Source organism: Euprymna scolopes, chromosome 19 (assembly GCF_053919585.1).
Source record: "Euprymna scolopes isolate OS-2025 chromosome 19, ASM5391958v1, whole genome shotgun sequence".
In the NCBI taxonomy this organism is placed as follows: domain Eukaryota; kingdom Metazoa; phylum Mollusca; class Cephalopoda; order Sepiida; family Sepiolidae; genus Euprymna; species Euprymna scolopes.
In genome coordinates this window covers 19,006,063-19,024,324 of record NC_136500.1, presented here as the reverse complement: position 1 = coordinate 19,024,324, position 18,262 = coordinate 19,006,063, and the positions used below count along the sequence as shown (strand labels likewise).

At 32.8% G+C, this 18,262-nt stretch overlaps 1 protein-coding gene across 1 annotated transcript in view; it reads left to right on the top strand.

The window, feature by feature from the left end:
* Positions 1-5,573: 5,573 nt before the first annotated feature.
* Positions 5,574-18,262, top strand: part of LOC145303460 (uncharacterized) — a 149,135-nt gene continuing 136,446 nt past the window's right edge. Inside the window, exon 1 of the mRNA XM_080144797.1 lies at positions 5,574-5,818. Within this exon, the coding sequence (XP_080000923.1) occupies positions 5,795-5,818 (24 nt within the window). The 5' untranslated portion in view covers positions 5,574-5,794. The remainder of the gene's footprint in view (positions 5,819-18,262) is intronic.

Below are 18,262 nucleotides of genomic sequence, written 5' to 3'. Positions count from 1 at the left end.
CAGATTATATTTCTTTTTCTTCTATTTTTAATTTTATTATAGTTATTGGTGTTTTGTTGCTTATATTTGATATCAATATTTTTGTATCCACTATTTTTTAGGGCTGTTTCATAGATATTGGTTGACCTGTTAAATACATTTCCATCGCTTGAGTTATTACTGAGTCTACTTACCATCGAGTTAGGAATATGTTTTATAATTGATTGTGGGTGATTGGACTTAGGATTTACGTCTATTGGAGGAGCGTTATCTTTTAAGTAGGGTTCATATGTGTTTTTATCTAAATTTAACGTGACGTCCAGGAAGTTTGTTATTTTTATGTTAGCTAATACGTCTACTTTTAGGTCTAACTTTTTCATTTGTATGATTTTCTTAAAGTTATCTCCCTTGATTTTGTTGGAGTCTTTTATTTTTTTGAAAGTAGATTTTCACAAAACGTTATGGATAATTTTAAATACGACCCAGGAAATGAATATTTCGTTTCCTGAGTTGTATTTAAAATTATTCATAACGTTTTGTGAAATCTACTTTATTTTCGTCATTTTTATCTCTATTCAACGATTGCATAATTTAATCTTTTGTATATGAAGAAACTAATTTAACCATCATTATGAATTTTGAAACACAGCTGCGACGTATGAGAATGGGTAATGGTGGCTATATTCAATTGAATTTAATTAAATTAAAACTATTAAACCAAAGAGTCAATATATAATCTATATTTTTTTATAAAACTCTGTGGACCTTTCTTGCTTGCTTGCATCCATCTCGTCTTCGACGATCGAGCGATTCTATCTTTTAAAACTAGAATGACAGGTCAATATATATATATATATATATATATATATATATATATATATATATATATATATATATATATATATAAGTGTGTGTGTATAAAATACGCATCAAGTGCGCTTGAAAACCAAATCACAACGCAATATTAGGAAAATAAAAAAATATTTTACTCGTTTGAAATTTATAATTTAAATATATTTAGGAGCCAAACTCCATCCTAAGTATGTTGTTGCTTTTTCTTTTTTCTCTCCTTCTTTCTTGCCATGTTGTAAAGTTGGAGAATGAAAAGTCTGTTTGTAAAGATCCCCGCGTTGTCTCTCAGCGGTTGTATTTTGAAATGTTGGAAACGTGCGTTGGCAACGCGAGATTAACGCCAATGGTGTGAGTTCCATTATAGAAACGTTGATTTAATTTGAATAAAATAAAATACGCATCAAGTGCGCTTAAAAGCCAAATCACAACGCAATATTATGAAAATAAACAAATATTTTACTTGTTTGAAATTTATAATTTAAATAAATTTCGGAGCCAAACTCCATCCTTTTTTTTTCTCGAACTTTACAACATGTTAATAAAGAAGAAGAGAAAAAGAAAACAACATACCGAGGACGGAGTTTGGCTCCGAAATATATTTAAATTATAAATTTCAAACAAGTAAGAAATTTGTTTATTTTCCTAATATTGCGTTGTGATTTGGCTTTCAAGCGCACTTGATGCGCATTTTATTTTATTCAAATTAAACCAACGTTTCTATAATAGAAATCACATTCTTCACACACACACACACACACACACACACACACACACACACACACACACACACACACACACATATACATTCATCTGCCATCCTTTTTTTTTTTTTAAAGAATATGGGAATGGGATCTATTTTTAAAAATGTTCGTTTGCTATTAAGAAAACTGATACAGTTGAGCATACAAAATACAAAATTCATAAATTATTGCCACAACTTTAAATGCAATCATTAACTAAACGGTTAGCCCTAACATCCTCCGATTCTTCTTCGTGATTGTAGCGGAATCTGACAAAATAATGGTAACTACTTACATTTTTCTTGTCAATTTCAATAATAACCGATGTTATTTACCTAATTGTCATGGCACAATTAGTTAAATATTTCTGGATTATTACATAAAACACGCATTTCTATGATTCAGCGAAGAAATGATTTCGGCCATGTTTGTTTTGTCACGCGTGACAACTGACGTAAACACGAGAAACAAAATTGACAAATCTCGGAAGTGCATTCAATGAAATTGCTAATTTCTTCGCAAACTACTTTCTTTAATAAACAGTGTTCTACCTTATGGTGTTTCGTAATTTTTGGATATTTTCATTACTTCGACATAACAATTTAGTAGACACCATTCGTTTCACTTGAAATTCAGTAATTCAATTTTGGAATTTTGCTACAATAACAGACAAAATCCACTCCTTATCACAAAAAGTGTAAATTCATGCATCCCATAAGGAAAGAAGACGAAAACTAGACAACTTTCGCTAGCGTAGTTAACAAACATTGCGATGATTTCATGTTGTTGTTGTTGTTGGGCGTAAACAATGTTAAATGTCTCTTCTTTACACAAGGTTCAGCATCAAATACGGATGCAGAAATCAGAAGAGTTTTTAATAAACAACAGAAAACTTCAAGAAAAATGGAAAAACATTCGTAAGAAAAACAGAAAACTAATTCAGCAACCAAACTTAATAAACAAAAGAAAATTATTTATCTCCTAAATTTTATTTGTACAAAGATTGTCCATATAAAAGAAAAAAGTATTTTAATTACGACCACAAAGGACCACAAAAGTACATGTAGGGAAAATTGTAGTGTGCATGATTAGCGCGGGTGTCATTCGCTTAAAAAAAAAAAAGAAAAAAAAAGAAAAAAGAGAAAAGTCTTAAACTCGAAACCTGACCGACACGAGACAAAAAGGTGTCTTATACAACCTGAGACGCGGTCGGGTTTGACAATATAAAAAGCCAGCATATTTTAGTTGGGAACGATTTCTTTTTGTTAGCTCGACGTCGGTACAGTGTGCCTTGCAATCTGATGTCATTTGAAGAAAGCTTGTTTGCGATAAAGCCGGAAAGGGAACAGGACAGATTTTTATTACGTGTGCTTCGTCGCGGTGAACTTGGCGATCTGAAAACCATTCTTTTTTTTTTTTTTAACTAAAACATTCAACGATTAGAGTACACACCACAAAAATAAACATAAAATAAGCTTTATTAAAATTGCTAAAAGTGATGATGATGAAAAATATGAAGTTTGTGCAATTAGGAATATTGAATAAAAATATTAAATTACAACTTGCATCAAAATCAGATATTTGTTTTTACAACAACTTTTCAAACGAGGAAAAAATTGGAAAATATGCTTTGATTAGAACTAAAAATAGTCACAGGTGTCTATTAGAAATAATTAAAAGTTGACGGCAATCTAATTGCTGACTTTGTATTGAAAAGAAAAAAAAAACTTTTGACATTGAAAATGTTTGTGATAAATAAGTTCACATGAAATAATTTCTGATGCTACTGATTCTAACTTGTACATCATTAGACCTTGCATATTAGAGAAACAGACCAAATACCAAGATCTCATGTATGATATGAAAAGAAACTGGAATCTTAAGGAGATATCAATCATACCAGTTATCATAGGTGCAACAGGGCTTATGAAGAAGAACCTGAAGTCCTACCTAACTAATATTCCTGGTGAGCCAAGTGCAAAAGAGATCCAGACAATTGCACTTAAGGGAACAGCAAGGATACTAAAAAGAGCTCTCGGTTGGTTTCAATAAAAAAGTGGGGCAATGTTGACAGCTGGTTTGGCTGCCCCATACCCAGCATTACAATTTTCAAAGGTAGAAAAAAAAAACACAAAATGAAAGACGGATCGCTAAAACATATTGCTTACGCGTCTCTTATATTATTACCTGTAAAAGAAGAGTTGCTCACAAATCGAGAAGAAAGCATTGGGAATTCTTTTTTCAGTTTCCAATTCCCTCATTTCAGTTTTTGTAAACCTACCATAAATCCCTATTAACGATTTATGGTTGAATAAAGGTTTACTAACGCACACTGCAAACATTACAAAGATCATGATAAAAAATCAGACATGCTGAGGAATTATCTGAACATTTCAAATTGTTTATGCTAAAGTGATTGCCTCCCTTCAAACTAAGGTAGTAACAAAAACTGTAATTTGTGACGCCATTATAGAACTTAGAGTATCACCAAAAAAAAAAAAAAAAAAAAAAATCCGTACAAAACAAAATTCAGTCGGCGATTAAGCGGTTATTCTTGTAGCATTGCAAAAAAAAAAAAAAAAATAAATAAATAAAAAAAAAAAAAAAAAAAAAAATAAATAAATAAAATAAAATAAATAAATAAAAAATAACACTCCAAAAATTATTTCGGTTATCCGGGAATTTCCAGAATAAAAAGTCTCATGAGAAGTTATATGTTTTGGATAGGCATGGACAAAGACATTAAAGATGTGATGAAAATATGCAAAGGCTGTGCTTTTCCAGCGAAGACACCGCCTATAAAGTTCTGACCCTCGCCGAAAACTGACCGACCATGGTGTAGGATCAACACAGATTTTGTTGGTTCACTCGATGATTGCTATTATCCAAATAATGTCGGACAGTTTTTCAAAGTGGCCAGAAATATTAAAATATAAGGAACCAACTACAGAAGTAATGGGGTACACATACAGAAAACGTCATTTAAAATTTTTTGCAGGTACATAGGATGCACTAAAATAATTTTATCTTCCATGACATCAGCAAAATCAATGATTACTAAACTATTACCAATATCATTTCATATAGTCTTGAAATTAAGAATGGAAAAGAAGGTTAACTAAACAAGAGATTCAGTGAACATAGTATATTTATTTATTTATTTATTTGCGGACTGTTATCCATATCCTCTTAGTTGTTGTTCCACGACGTTTCGGCCAACTATTATTCTGGGCTTCGTCAGGTGGTTAACCGCGACCGGATAGGAATGTTGAGTCTATTAACTGTATCTTCAATAATTACTGCCTTCCATAGTTGTTGCCTCACCACGTTTTGATCAACTAATCCTCTGGCCTGCTTTGAGTAATATTGGAACCGCTATTTTAAGACAATACCGGCCAGATGATTAGTTGACCAAAACGTGGTGAGATAATAACTATGGAAGGCAGTAATTATTGACGATACAGTTAAGAGACTCAGCATTCCTATCCTGTTGTGGTTAACCACCTGACGAAGGTCAGCGGAATAGTTGACCGAAACGTCGTGAAACAACTATGAAGATGAAGATAACAGTCCGCAAATAAATAAATAAATGAATAAATAAATAAATGAATAAATAAATAAATAAATATTCAAATTACTCATCTCAAATGATTCCAATAATAGAATAATATGTGAACATAGTAGTTTAACAATCACTAGATTGCGCTAGCAAGTCCTATAAGATCTTCTAACTTATAGTTCTTTTTATAGAAAACATATGCTTCTCTACTCCTTATTTTAGTACAGTATGCTCCAAACTCTTTATCCCGAAAAGGGGCTTCCGGTCTGCCAAGCATTTCGAGTGTGTCGAAAATGTTATATTTGCATTTAAATGCAACAAACCTCATTCTTTCTACTTCTACTTCCCCTCTTTCTCCGCTTCCGAAGTGATTCTGTTGAGCTGTTGCAATGGATTAATCGACTTAAGCCGGCCTTCACAGAGATCAACCAATCAGCAAAGTCGTGTCAACAGATAGGCAGCCTCATTATCGGACTGAAATAGGTTGAGCCGTTTCTAAACATTGACGTCAACATTTTCTGATCTGGCGCACGAGTGATTACAACCGACTCACCTTTCTTCCCGCTTCATGAAGCTGTGAGCTCGTGCAGAGAATCTCTGAGAAGCGTCGGCCATCGCCAGTTGATCCTAGCTTTCTTTACTTATCATCAATCAACAGGACATCATGTATGGAAGATCAAACCAATATGTAAGTAAACAATGTAATATTCACCGTTTGCGTGTATTTATTATCGGTATTTATTATAATTAATTATACTCACTAGGAGTTCTCACACATGTTATTATCAGAGATTAGTTACTGACAACAACCGTTAGTATTCCCTAGAGTCCGAGTGACAGCTAGTCTTCATAGATTTCCAGTACTCTCCACCTTTCGATAACGTTTGCAAATGAATTTGCGTTATCGCAATAGGCGCTTGAAATTGACTTTTTGTTGGCAACGACTGGGGCTGTGATTATAGAATATTCTTTCCATTGTTTTGACTCTCGAGTATATATAAGTTAATATTTTATGTTTTTATACAGAGTGATGTGGTTCTCGGTTGATTAAATGAGTCTAACTTTGTCGGATATATACTCAAGAGTCAAAAGAATGAAAAGAATAATCTGTTGTCACAGACCTAGTAATGACTATTAGTTTCCACTGGAATTTGAGTGGCAACAAGCCCCTCCCAAGGCTGCAGTCCTCTTCGTACTCATCAAGTAGAGGTATGGTTATTACTTTCTCTTCTCGGTCTTTCCATTCTTCCTGACTTCCACGACTATTTGGTGTGTCTGCCAATGCCGATAATACATTTTTAAGGGCGGGGAGGAGGGGGACGTAATTAACTTACAATTTTGCAGTTTTAGTTTCCTCGATTCCATGGGATGTTCATCTATCGTTTTGTTTTACTTCAGTTGAAATTGTCATATTTCCGGTCAGCGTTTGTAGCACATGTGCATTACTTTCTGCCTTCTATTAGTATTCAATCAATAGGAATAGTCACACAGGCCATCATCAAAGATTTCTCTTTGAGAACAACTTGTGGTGTAATCTGGAGTTTGAGTGACAACAAATCTCCCTAGATTTCCAGTATTCTCCACCTCTTAACCTTTGCAGATGAACTTGCGTTATCGCAACACCCGCTTACCATTGGTTTCTCATTGGCAGCGACCGTTCATCTTTACTGGAATTTGGCCGGCAATAAGCCTTCCCCAAATCCCAGTCTTATTTGCACTCATCCAGCGGAGGTATGGCTAGTGCTTTCTCGCGTTGGTCTTTCTATCCTCCTTAACCCTCATTATTTGGTGCAGTACTAGCTTACGGCGACACAAGGAAAAAGGTGGAGAGCGGAAGGGAGGACTGCAGGAGGGTTAACTTACAATTATAGAGTTTCAGTTTTCATAATTTCATGTGATGTTCGTTCGTATTTTACACATGTAACAATTTCTATGTTGTAATTTTTTAAAAACCAATATGCATGTATTCTGTCATGACCTGGTGCTCTTCAGTTTGCCATTTTTCATAGAATTATCTCGAGACTTTCCTTGCTGATTCCATTCTTCTTCTTCGTCTTCTTCTTCTTCTTCTTCTTCTTCTTCTTCTTCTTCTTCTTCTTCTTCTTCTTCTTCTTCTTTCATTAGGTCATCATCAACGATTATTCAATGATATTAATCGATGGTGTTCCCTGGAGTCTGGGTGAAAACAAGTCTCCCTAAATTCGATAACCTTTGCAAATGACTTTGCATGACCACAACAGCCGTTTTCCATTATTATTTTGCTGAGAACAACCATTGGTCTTTACTGGAATTTGGGTGGTAATAAGCACTCTTCGCGCTCATTCAGTTGCAGTTTGAACAGTGTTTTCCCTCCTCAGTCCTTCCATCCTCCTTAAGCCTTCACGACTTATGTGATACCAGTTGGGGCTGATGCTTTTTTGTGGGATGGGGGAAAGATCATTTATAAGATCTCTTGCAGTTTCCTTGGTTTCATGCCTTTTTTCTTTCATCTTTATATTTTATTTCTGTTGCAGTTCATCACTAGGAGTTATCACACAGATTATTATCAGTGACTAATCACTGAAAATATCCAGTGGTGTCCCATGGAGTCCGAGTTACAAGTCTCCTCAGATTTCCAGTACTGTCCACTTCCTTTGATAACTATTACAAATGCCTTTACATTATCGCAACATCCGTTTACCATTGACTTTTTTTTTTTTACTAATCAGTGTTATTCATAATTTGAGATTTCACGAGGAATAAAATAGATAGTGTGCGTGGCTAATCTAGGAAATTTCTTTGGAGCGTTCTCCGAGGAAAATACCAACGTCATGTTTGCTGTCGGAAAGAAAAAGAAATACAAATAAACAAACCAAAACAAAACAAAATATAAGATAATAATAAAAAAAGGTTATTTTTTTAAAGCTAAACTTGGTTCTTTTCAAGAATAAAGCTCCTCCGAGAAATGTTGTCTATCTCTCGTTTAGAAGAACACATGAACCATAATACTTGATCTTGTCTTATAGAATTTATTTTTAACATGAAATTGTTTTTAAATTGACATTTTAAAAGCTTCAAAATCATATTTAAATTTCGCTCTGACATGGTAGGCATCGCTGTTGGCTATGTTTAATTGCATTATTATATAGAACTTGACGTTTTAGCTCGATAGAAACTGGTAAAAGTTATAGCCTGTTGACTTGATATGAGTGTTTATGCTTAATTGATGGCTGAATTTACTTACATTCGTGCTCATTTTTGTATTAAATACTAATCCCTATTAATCCCTAACTATGAACCGAACGAACACCATAATACTTAGTTCGCTGCATCTTATCATAGCAAAGATCCATACAAGATTTCATCCAAATCAGACCAGTAGTTTTCGAAAAAACTTCTAAAGCAAATAGGATATTGTCTTGACTTTATACCGATTAATCCTTACTAACCCCTAACTGTGCATCGAACCGATACAGTCATAAATCACTACTGCCACTACAAACAACAGAGGATCAAGCAGCCATTTTGATTCTCACGTGAAGAAAGAGAGAGCTTTCAACGAGAGCTAATTTGTAAAAAAAAACAAGAAACAAAAAACAAAAACAAAAAGCAAAAACAATTTCAAACTGTTTAATGTATACAGGTCGGTAGAAAATTAAATTTTAATGCGTTTGGTAAAAGTTACTTTTATAATTTTTTTTCGACTTCTTGACTGTTATCTATACTGCTCGATTATCATATAAGTTGCATTTTAGCCGTTAAAAATAGACAAAAGTTATATCCCGTTGATTAAGAAAGAATGTTTTATGTCAAATTGACGGTTGAATATGGGTAAGTTAGTGCTCATTTTTGTATTAAGTACTAATCTCTATTAGTTTCTAACTGTGCATTGAATGAATGTTATAATACTTAATTCGCTGCACCTTATCATAACAAGGGTTCATATAAAATTTCAACCAGGTCGGCCCAGTAGCTTCTAAGAAAACTTCTAGAATAAATGTGGTATTGTGGTGACAAATCCATGTTAATCCCTAACTAGGCATCAAAGAGATACCGTAATTCAATTTTTTGAATTAAAAAAAAAAAGAAAAAAAAAGCCATGCAAAATTTCAGTTAGATCGGGTCAGTAGTTTCCGATAAAAAGTTGAACGGACAGACAGACAGATGGACAAAGAGAAATATAATATAGATTTTATGCAGAGATAAATGAAAACTTGCACTTTTCTTTTCCTGCCAATTTGTTCGTTGCTATTTCGATAACTCCGGTATCCATTTATCCATTTGAGCGACGAATGAATCAAACATCGTTCGGAGATCTGGTGAAATCATGGCAGATTAACACGGTTAAACGAGATTAATTTCATCAGATAATCCTGTTTAATCTCACAGATCAACAGATTAAATGAGATTGCGCACGTTGTATGAATGTGTGCTAAAACATAAAACTAGTAGTCGAATTTACAAACGTTGAAAAGCCGTTCTGTTATTCTATCGCATGCGCATTAATACACGACGCCATATTGTTTTATTTTTTTTTTTTTAAATGATGTCCTGCACAATTGCTTTCCCTTTAAAACGAAATATTTTTCTCTTTTCCATAACGGGGTGATATGATACAAGGGTTGGAAAGTGGGATTTGAAAAGCTATCACCCATGAGGAAGAGAACTGGCTTGAAAAAAACAAGAAAAAAGCCTTCGGCAGTCTCGTTGGCGTTCCCCAATATTGGCGCCACAGACGATTTAGTCTGAAACTAACTGCTTCTCAAAAGGTGAGAAGGCAAATCCCGGGAGAACTGCACAGAATCTGAGACATACCTCAGTCAACAGAGAACAAGCCGTCTCAACAATAGCGTAGACTGTTGACTTTGGTACCCTGAAGCAAGTTGAAAATACCCCCCCCAAAAAAAAAACCAGATACGATATATATATATATATATATATATATATATATATATATATATATATATATATATATGTATATATATATAACTATTTCATTTATTCACATAAATTTACTATACGAAAGTATAGATTTATGCGTAAACTTTAAGTATTTACTTCAAAAGTGCTCAATACGTAGGTAGAGCTAGTTAGTAATTTATAAAATATATATGGCGATTAAGCTACACTGAATATTCTGCGTTTCATCCAACTATAGGATTCGTCAGGCTTATGCGCGAATTCTGTCGTTGCTTCTTGTTTTTATACATGTTGAGGATTACTAGTTGGCCAATCAGCTTTCTAGTATCCACCGCGCCCCTTCCTACCAGCCAATGGGCATGCATTTTATCAAACAAAGGATCTGTTTTAGAGCTAGGTTAGTGGTTTTAGGTGGCCGTTCTGCTTCTTTTTTTTTATATACATATAAATATACCTATGTGTACACAATATTGCACACATATATATATATATATATATACATATATGCGTGTGATCGTTTATGTATATTCATGTTTATTTAATTTATTTATTTGTTTGTTTTCTATTGTTATTGTTAGTTTTAAAGCTATTTTGTATCGCTATCCTAGAGTAAGTTTTATTTTGTGAACACAGGTGTTTGCTATTTCCCGCCTACAGTTTAATAGATTTTGAGGTTCTTTAAAGTACAGGATAGAAAATTTTTCATGGAGGCATAATTTACATGGGTCGTCTAAATGTCTGCATGTGGTAGCTTGTCTTATTATTTTCCATTCGACTACCGCCGAATGTCCGCTTTCTTTGAGTTCCCAGTATTTATTCGCTAGTGTTGTTTTTATACGGTGTTTTTTTATTTTTGAATGTGCTTTTGTGGTCATAGTATCGGGTTTTGGAATCTGCTTAATCGCCATATATATTTTATAAATTACTATATATATATATATATATATATATATATATATATATATATATATATATCCACACACTAGCAATATTCAGCCGGTATTGCTGTATGAAAATATATTACTAACCAGTAAATTTTTTTGGGAAAAAAATTTATATAGTGTCATATTCATAATTTTTACTTAAAATAAAAATGGAAAAGGAATAAAGACACTGGAAATTGTAGGCTGGATGTATATAAATTTATTTATCAGTTCAATAAGAAAAGGACATCGATAGCAGGAGGGGGGAGGAGCGCATCTATAACCCCTCCCCCAGCCATGTATTTTGCTTATTGAACTAATAAATAAAAATATATATGCACCAGTATATATTTTGCATTGCCAATGATTTTCTTTATATATATATATATATATATATATATATATATATATATATATATATATATATATATATATATATATATATATATATATATAATGTATATGTATATGTGTTATATGTATATGTATATGTGTTATATATATATGTGTGTTATATATATGTATATGTGTTATATATATGTGTGTGTGTGTGTGTGTGTTATATGTGTTATATATATATGTGTGTGTGTTATATATATATGTATATGTGTTATATATATGTATATGTGTTATATATATGTGTTATATATATGTATATGTATTATATATATATGTATATGTGTAATATATATGTATATGTATTATATATATAAATGTATATGTGTAATATATATCTATATGTGCTATATATATGTATATGTGATATATATGTATATGTGCTATATATATAACATATAACATATATATAACACACACACACATATATATAAACACATACACACACACACTCACACACACACACACACATACATACATACATATATATATATATATATATATATATATATATATATATATATATATATATATATATAACCGTATTTTGAAGTAATTGCGCTAAATCCGGGGATAATTGCGCCAACTAAAAAAAAGTGCTCTTTATATGCGTGATTGCCAAAAAAGCGCTTTTAACTAGTTGTCGAAATTTCCCCGGAATTGCCACAATTATCTCAAAGTAATATATATATATATATATATATATATATATATATATATATATATATATATATATATATATATATATACATATATATATATATATATATATATATATATATATATAAAAGTGAACGTGTCTGTCTGTCTGTGTGTCTGTCTGTCTGTGTACATTTCCCTACGCAATAACTCTGTCAATTTTTAGTCTATAGACTCGAAATTTGAAATACTGGGTACTGAGATTTGGAAAAATCAATGTGACGGGTGTCAGCCAGAAATTTGGCTGTTAAGGGGTCAAATTTCAACGATTTGACCTTTAAGAACTCTACCAAACTCCTCCGACAATTTTGGGTCTAGACACTTGAAATTTTAGATATAGGTTCCTTTAACCTGGATCTAACTTAATAAAGTGATTTGAGCCCGAAACAATAAATTTTAAGGGGTCATAATAGGGGTCAAAGTTTTAAAAAATTAACCATTTTTTTTGTTTTTTTGCTTTTTTTGCACAGCATACACCTCCAAACACCCGAGCAACGCCGGGCACCCCTGCTAGTATATATATAGTAATTTATAAAATATATATGGCGACTAAGCTACACTTCGTCAGGCTTATGCGCGAATTTTGTGGTTGCTTCTTGTTTTTATATATGTTGAGGATTTCTAGTTAGCCAATCAGCTTTCTAGTATCCACCGTGCCCCCTCCTATCAGCCAATGGGCATGCATTTTATCGAACAAAGGATCTGTTTTAGAACTAGGTTAGTGGTTTAAGGTAGATCTTTTCCCTCCTTTTTTTATATATATGAATATACCATATATAATTAAAGTAAATTAACTGTTACTTATGCCGTTATAAATAAAAGTAGCGTCTTTTAAGTTTAAACCGTTATAAACTAAAAAAAAAACAAAAAAAACGTATATAAGAATTTACACATAATTAATATTTAATTATAACCCCCTCTCTTATTGCATACACTCCTACTACTTTAAATTTCAACGCCCTCTCCCTACCACTCCCCCTTCTTTTCTAACTCTCCTTTATCTACGATTTTTCCATTCTTATTTGACTTTATAACTTAGTCCATCTATGAATTCTGACGATGCTAGTTGGATTTTTTTCCTCTCTAGCTGAAACAATTTGTAAACTCATTCTGGACTCACAGTAATAAATTTCCTATATACTGCTCTGACTACACATTCAGTACTCTGGTCCGGTTTTTTCACCACTGGTAAATATATATATATATATATATATATATATATATATATATATATATATATATATATATATATATATATATATATATTTATTTCATGAGTTTTTATTTCGGTTTCGATTCAAGCTAAGGCACCCAAGTCATATGGATATATATTTTTTAATTTGGAAATCGCAAGTTTATAATATATACAAATCGATAGAACATTAACTCTATAATAATATATATGAAATCGGCAGGAATTAAAATATCATATTTAAGCATACTTTATGACCGGGCTTTGCCGGACGTTCGTGCTAGCTTAGAGAAATACTTTCGTAGTTTTAACAAAAACGCTACAACAATATCATTGCGTCTCCATTTACACTGAACATCTACAGAATGCCAACATCAATATATTACATATGAATGAGTTCTCTGTGAAATTTCCACAGGTCCCGCTAGTTATTATTATTATTATTATTATTATTATTGGCTCATAAGGAGATTTCACACAGGTAATCAAAGATGCCTGTGGTGTTCTCTGGAAGCTGAGTGACAACAAGTCTCTCCAGGTTTCCAGTACTCTCCACCTCTTTCGATAACATTTGCAAATAAATTTGCATTATCGCAACAGCTGTTTACCATTGATTTCTCGTTGGCAGCGGCTATTGGTCTTCGCTGGAATTTGAGTGGCAATAAGCCTCCCCAAGGTCCCAGTTCTCTTCGCACTTATCCGGCGGAGGCCTGGTCAGTTCCTCGGTCTTTCCTTCCTCATTGATTCTACTTGGTTATTTGGTCTCACTCTTTTGTTTGGGAAGGGAGGCAGTAATGTGGCAATTACATATGAATGAGTTCTCTGTGAAATTTCCACAGGTCCCGCTAGTAAATGATTAAAAAGTATAAAAATTGCCGAATTGCTTCAGAATAAATTGGAACGCATTTAAGATGTCAAAATAAGTAATTGATACGAGATTATCAATGAAGTAATGTATAATTCATGTGAAGACATTTCTCTGTACGACTATTAAGTTATGCGCATAATTAACGGACATAGTTAATTTTAAGTGTGCCAGAGTTATTTGCTCTTATCGCCTTTTTCACGCTTGGTTTAGTCTATCATATTGTATTTAGGCTTGGTTTTGTTTTGTACGCTTGGGAATAAAGTTTCTTTATACCGTCAAACATTTTTCAATTGATACCACTTTTTCTATTGATGTGGTTGAGCCGCCGATAAAAAGTAATGTATAACCGTTTGAAGACAGAAAAAAAAGTAAATACGCTTATAATTCATGGTATTGTATTGTGATGCATCCGTTCAGTCTTGAAAGACAATGGATACCCTCTGTAAAGGTATCTGCGTATGTAATGGCGAGGCAAGGGTTGCGCGATCCTTGATCACACCTGTTCTGAATCGGCACTGCTTGAGTCCAGTGGCAAGGAGAAGTATTAAATGACTGGAAACAACGCCGAGATAAGCGGAGAGCACATACAGTACATGGAATTCCTAAATGGTCACCCATTTTAGTACTAACCAGGTTCAACGTTGCTTAACTTCGGTGACCTAACGAGAACCGCTGTGTCAACGTGATTATACCGTGTACTACATCTAATAAATATGCAATTAATACTATAGAAATTAAAGGAAATCTTTATTTGTATTTGTGGTTGATTCGTGTCTGCTTCCCTGAATGTACTGACATGCAGAAGTTTAAGTGTAATGCAAACCGACATCTTGCTGCTCAACTCCCTATATAGTATTGCAGTTTATGTTCCAGATAGTAGATCCCTGCATCAAAGTGGCACTGAGTCTTGTTTGGGGTGAAAATGTAAAAAAAAAACAAAAAAAAAACACACACACACAAAACAAACAAAAACAAGAAAACTGGATAATTTCAGTTTTATTTATAGAGAAAATAGAAGGCGTTTATGCACTTTTGCTACCGCGCTATTTTTAAATAGTTTTTCCAGAATAAATTCAAGTTTCACGATATCTTTTTTTTATTTTATCAAATTGTTAGGTGGAAGCACATATTAGTTGCAAAACACTCTCCCCTCTCCATGTTAAGAATGGCTTTCAAATAATAACGTTATTATTTCGACACGGTAACAAAAGTGCATAAGTACCAAATAGAATACCCGCCTAAGGACGGGTAAAATGAATCCCCAATCTCCGAACAGAACAGCTTTCTATCATTTTTATGAATCCTTATAAAAATTAAACTCAGGATATATTGCTATTAAACCTAATCCTTAAAATACTTATTCAAATTTTGATCAAAGCCCATTACATGTATTCATTTATAAAACACGTCTAAAGTTTAAGGTTTGGGTTTAAGGGGTCTTAAAAAAATGGAGTCTTGCTTAATTGGTGTCTAATGTTTTTTTTTTTATTACTAGCATTTCAGCCCGGCGTTGCCCGGGTGTTTAGATGTGTATGTTGAGCAAAAAAAAAAAAAAAAAAAGTGGTAGTAGGAAGGCAGGCTCGAACCTGTACCGCAAAGGAGGAAAAAGAACGAGGTAAAAATCTAACGTTTATGCTGTTACGACCACTGCCAAACCGGAAGCGACATTCTTTAAAATTATGGCTACACAATCTAAAGGAGAGGATAACTTTAAAAAATATCGACGAAAAAAGTTACCCCCCATATAGAAAAGTGCCTATTTGAAGGGGAAGATATTAATGTTTTTAGCCAATTTTTCGATATTTGTCGTATGAAAGGTCGAACTTTAAAACGATACTGATCTTGGTAAACTCTTTCGTCTCTATTGAAAGTTTAAGGCAGACATGCAAACAGACATACATACATAGATTTATATATTGGTAACTAAAAATTTTCGACCCAAACTGGTGAAAAAGCTTGCCCTATCTCTGAATACCCTTTATGTAAAATTTCAAATATTTAGACCAGAAATTGTCTGAGTAATTTGGTAGAGACCGCAGATGTCAATTTTTTAAACTTTGACCCCTATTATGACCCCTTAACATTTATTGTTTTGGGTTCAAATTAATTTATTAAGTTAGATCCATGTCCAAGGAACCTATATCTAAAATTTCAAGTGTTTAGACCCAAAATTGTCGGAGAAGTTTGGTAGAGTTCTCAAAGGTCAAATCGTTGAACTTTGACCCCTTAACAGCGAAATTTCTGGCCGAAAACCGATCACATAGATTTTCCCAAATCTCAGTACCCTGTATATCAAAATTAAATATAACTTACGTCATGGCTTCATACACAATGTTCCTATATTCATAACGATCGGTTAATTAGTTTAGGAGTGAATCCTCTACACATAATGCTTAACTTTATAAAAAAAAATTTATTAGGTAAGGTAAATTTCATTTATAAGAATAGAGTTCAAGTTAACATCTAACGAAAAAAAGCTCAGCAAATATATTTGATTTTTTTTGACGAACGACAAACACTGATTGGGTACAGAGAAAGAAAACAAAACGTACAATGAAATCGATAAATCATTTAAAATTCTTTATTGACCAGAATCAAGCCGGACATCTAATTGACAACGAACGAGACATTCAAACAACAACATTAGCAAGTTAATCAAATCAACTAATAAGATGAATCATTATATACATATGTAAAGAGTGTTTGAGAAAAATACATGGCATAACCTCAGGATTGTATTTTATATGCATAGTGAAGCTTCTTTATGTGGGGCGTGCTTTTACAATAGAACTCCATTATACCTTATTATTTAAATTTTTGGAATCCTTTGAGATGAGTAATATGTATATTTATTTATTTATTTATTTGCGGACTGTTATCCTCATCTTCATAGTTGTTGTTTTACTACGTTTCGGCCAACTATTCCTCTGGTGAGACAACAACAACTATGGAAGGCAGTAACAACTGGGGATACAGTTAAGAGACTCAGCATCCCTATCCAGTCGCCGTTAATCACCTGATGAAGGCCAGCGGAATAGTTGGCCGAAACGTTGCGAAACAACTATGGAGATAAAGATAACAGCCCGCAAATAAATAAATATCAATTATTAATCTAATTTTCTTTGTAATCTATTTCTTACTTTTGCGAGTTTGGTGCGGATCATCTTTATACTACTACTACTACTACTACTACTACTACTACTACTACTACTACAATAAATAAAAATGTAAATGAGCCGACATTCGTAGGATGCCGACATTCGCAGGATGTCGACGGCCGTAGTACGCCGACCCCTTGTTATCTGGCAAAGGACCTTCTGTTGATTATGATGCTTAGATCTTTCGTCTGAACCCCACGGCTTTTACATTTGTTAGATGTGATTTTTTTTTTCATGGTCTTGTTGATTTATGTGGCAACACCAACAGGGATAGTATTTATTTATCTCATATGTAGAAATAACGATACTATATCACACACATTGTACGTGGTAGATGTTTGCAATAAAGAATGTTGATCGGTATTTATCTCCAAACAAAGAGATTTTCAAAAATATATTTAAGGGAACCTTTTTCATTAATTTACACATATATAACATAAACTGCATCGCATCTTCGTAAGTATCTAAACGGTTATATGATGTTAAAAAATCTCCCTCACTCCATAACGCTATAAACATTCTGAAATATCAACGACATTTTTCGTTCTGAAATAGAACAAAGACATCCTTTTCACAAGTATATTTTCAAATATTGCACTCGTATTTTATTTTCTTCAATTTAATCATCCCGAATCCCGAGGAAGTCTTGAAATGAAGACAAAACGTTGATGACTATAAAACTTGGTTTGTTCTTTTTCATCTCATCGGAATATTATTTCTTTATTCTCAATATATATATATATATATATATATATATATATATATATATATATATATATATATATATATACAGGGTGGTCAAAAAGTCAGGTAACACGTTAAAGGTAGAAAAAACAATATGATCCATTATAATCTCTATTCGTTTAATATTATTTGTTTAAATATTTGAGTGTAATATATAAACTACCCCTCCTGATTTCTGGCTTTGGGGCTATGTAAAGGATAGCGTTTATGGCAAGAAGCCTGATACAATAGCGTCTTTAAAGTTATTTATTGA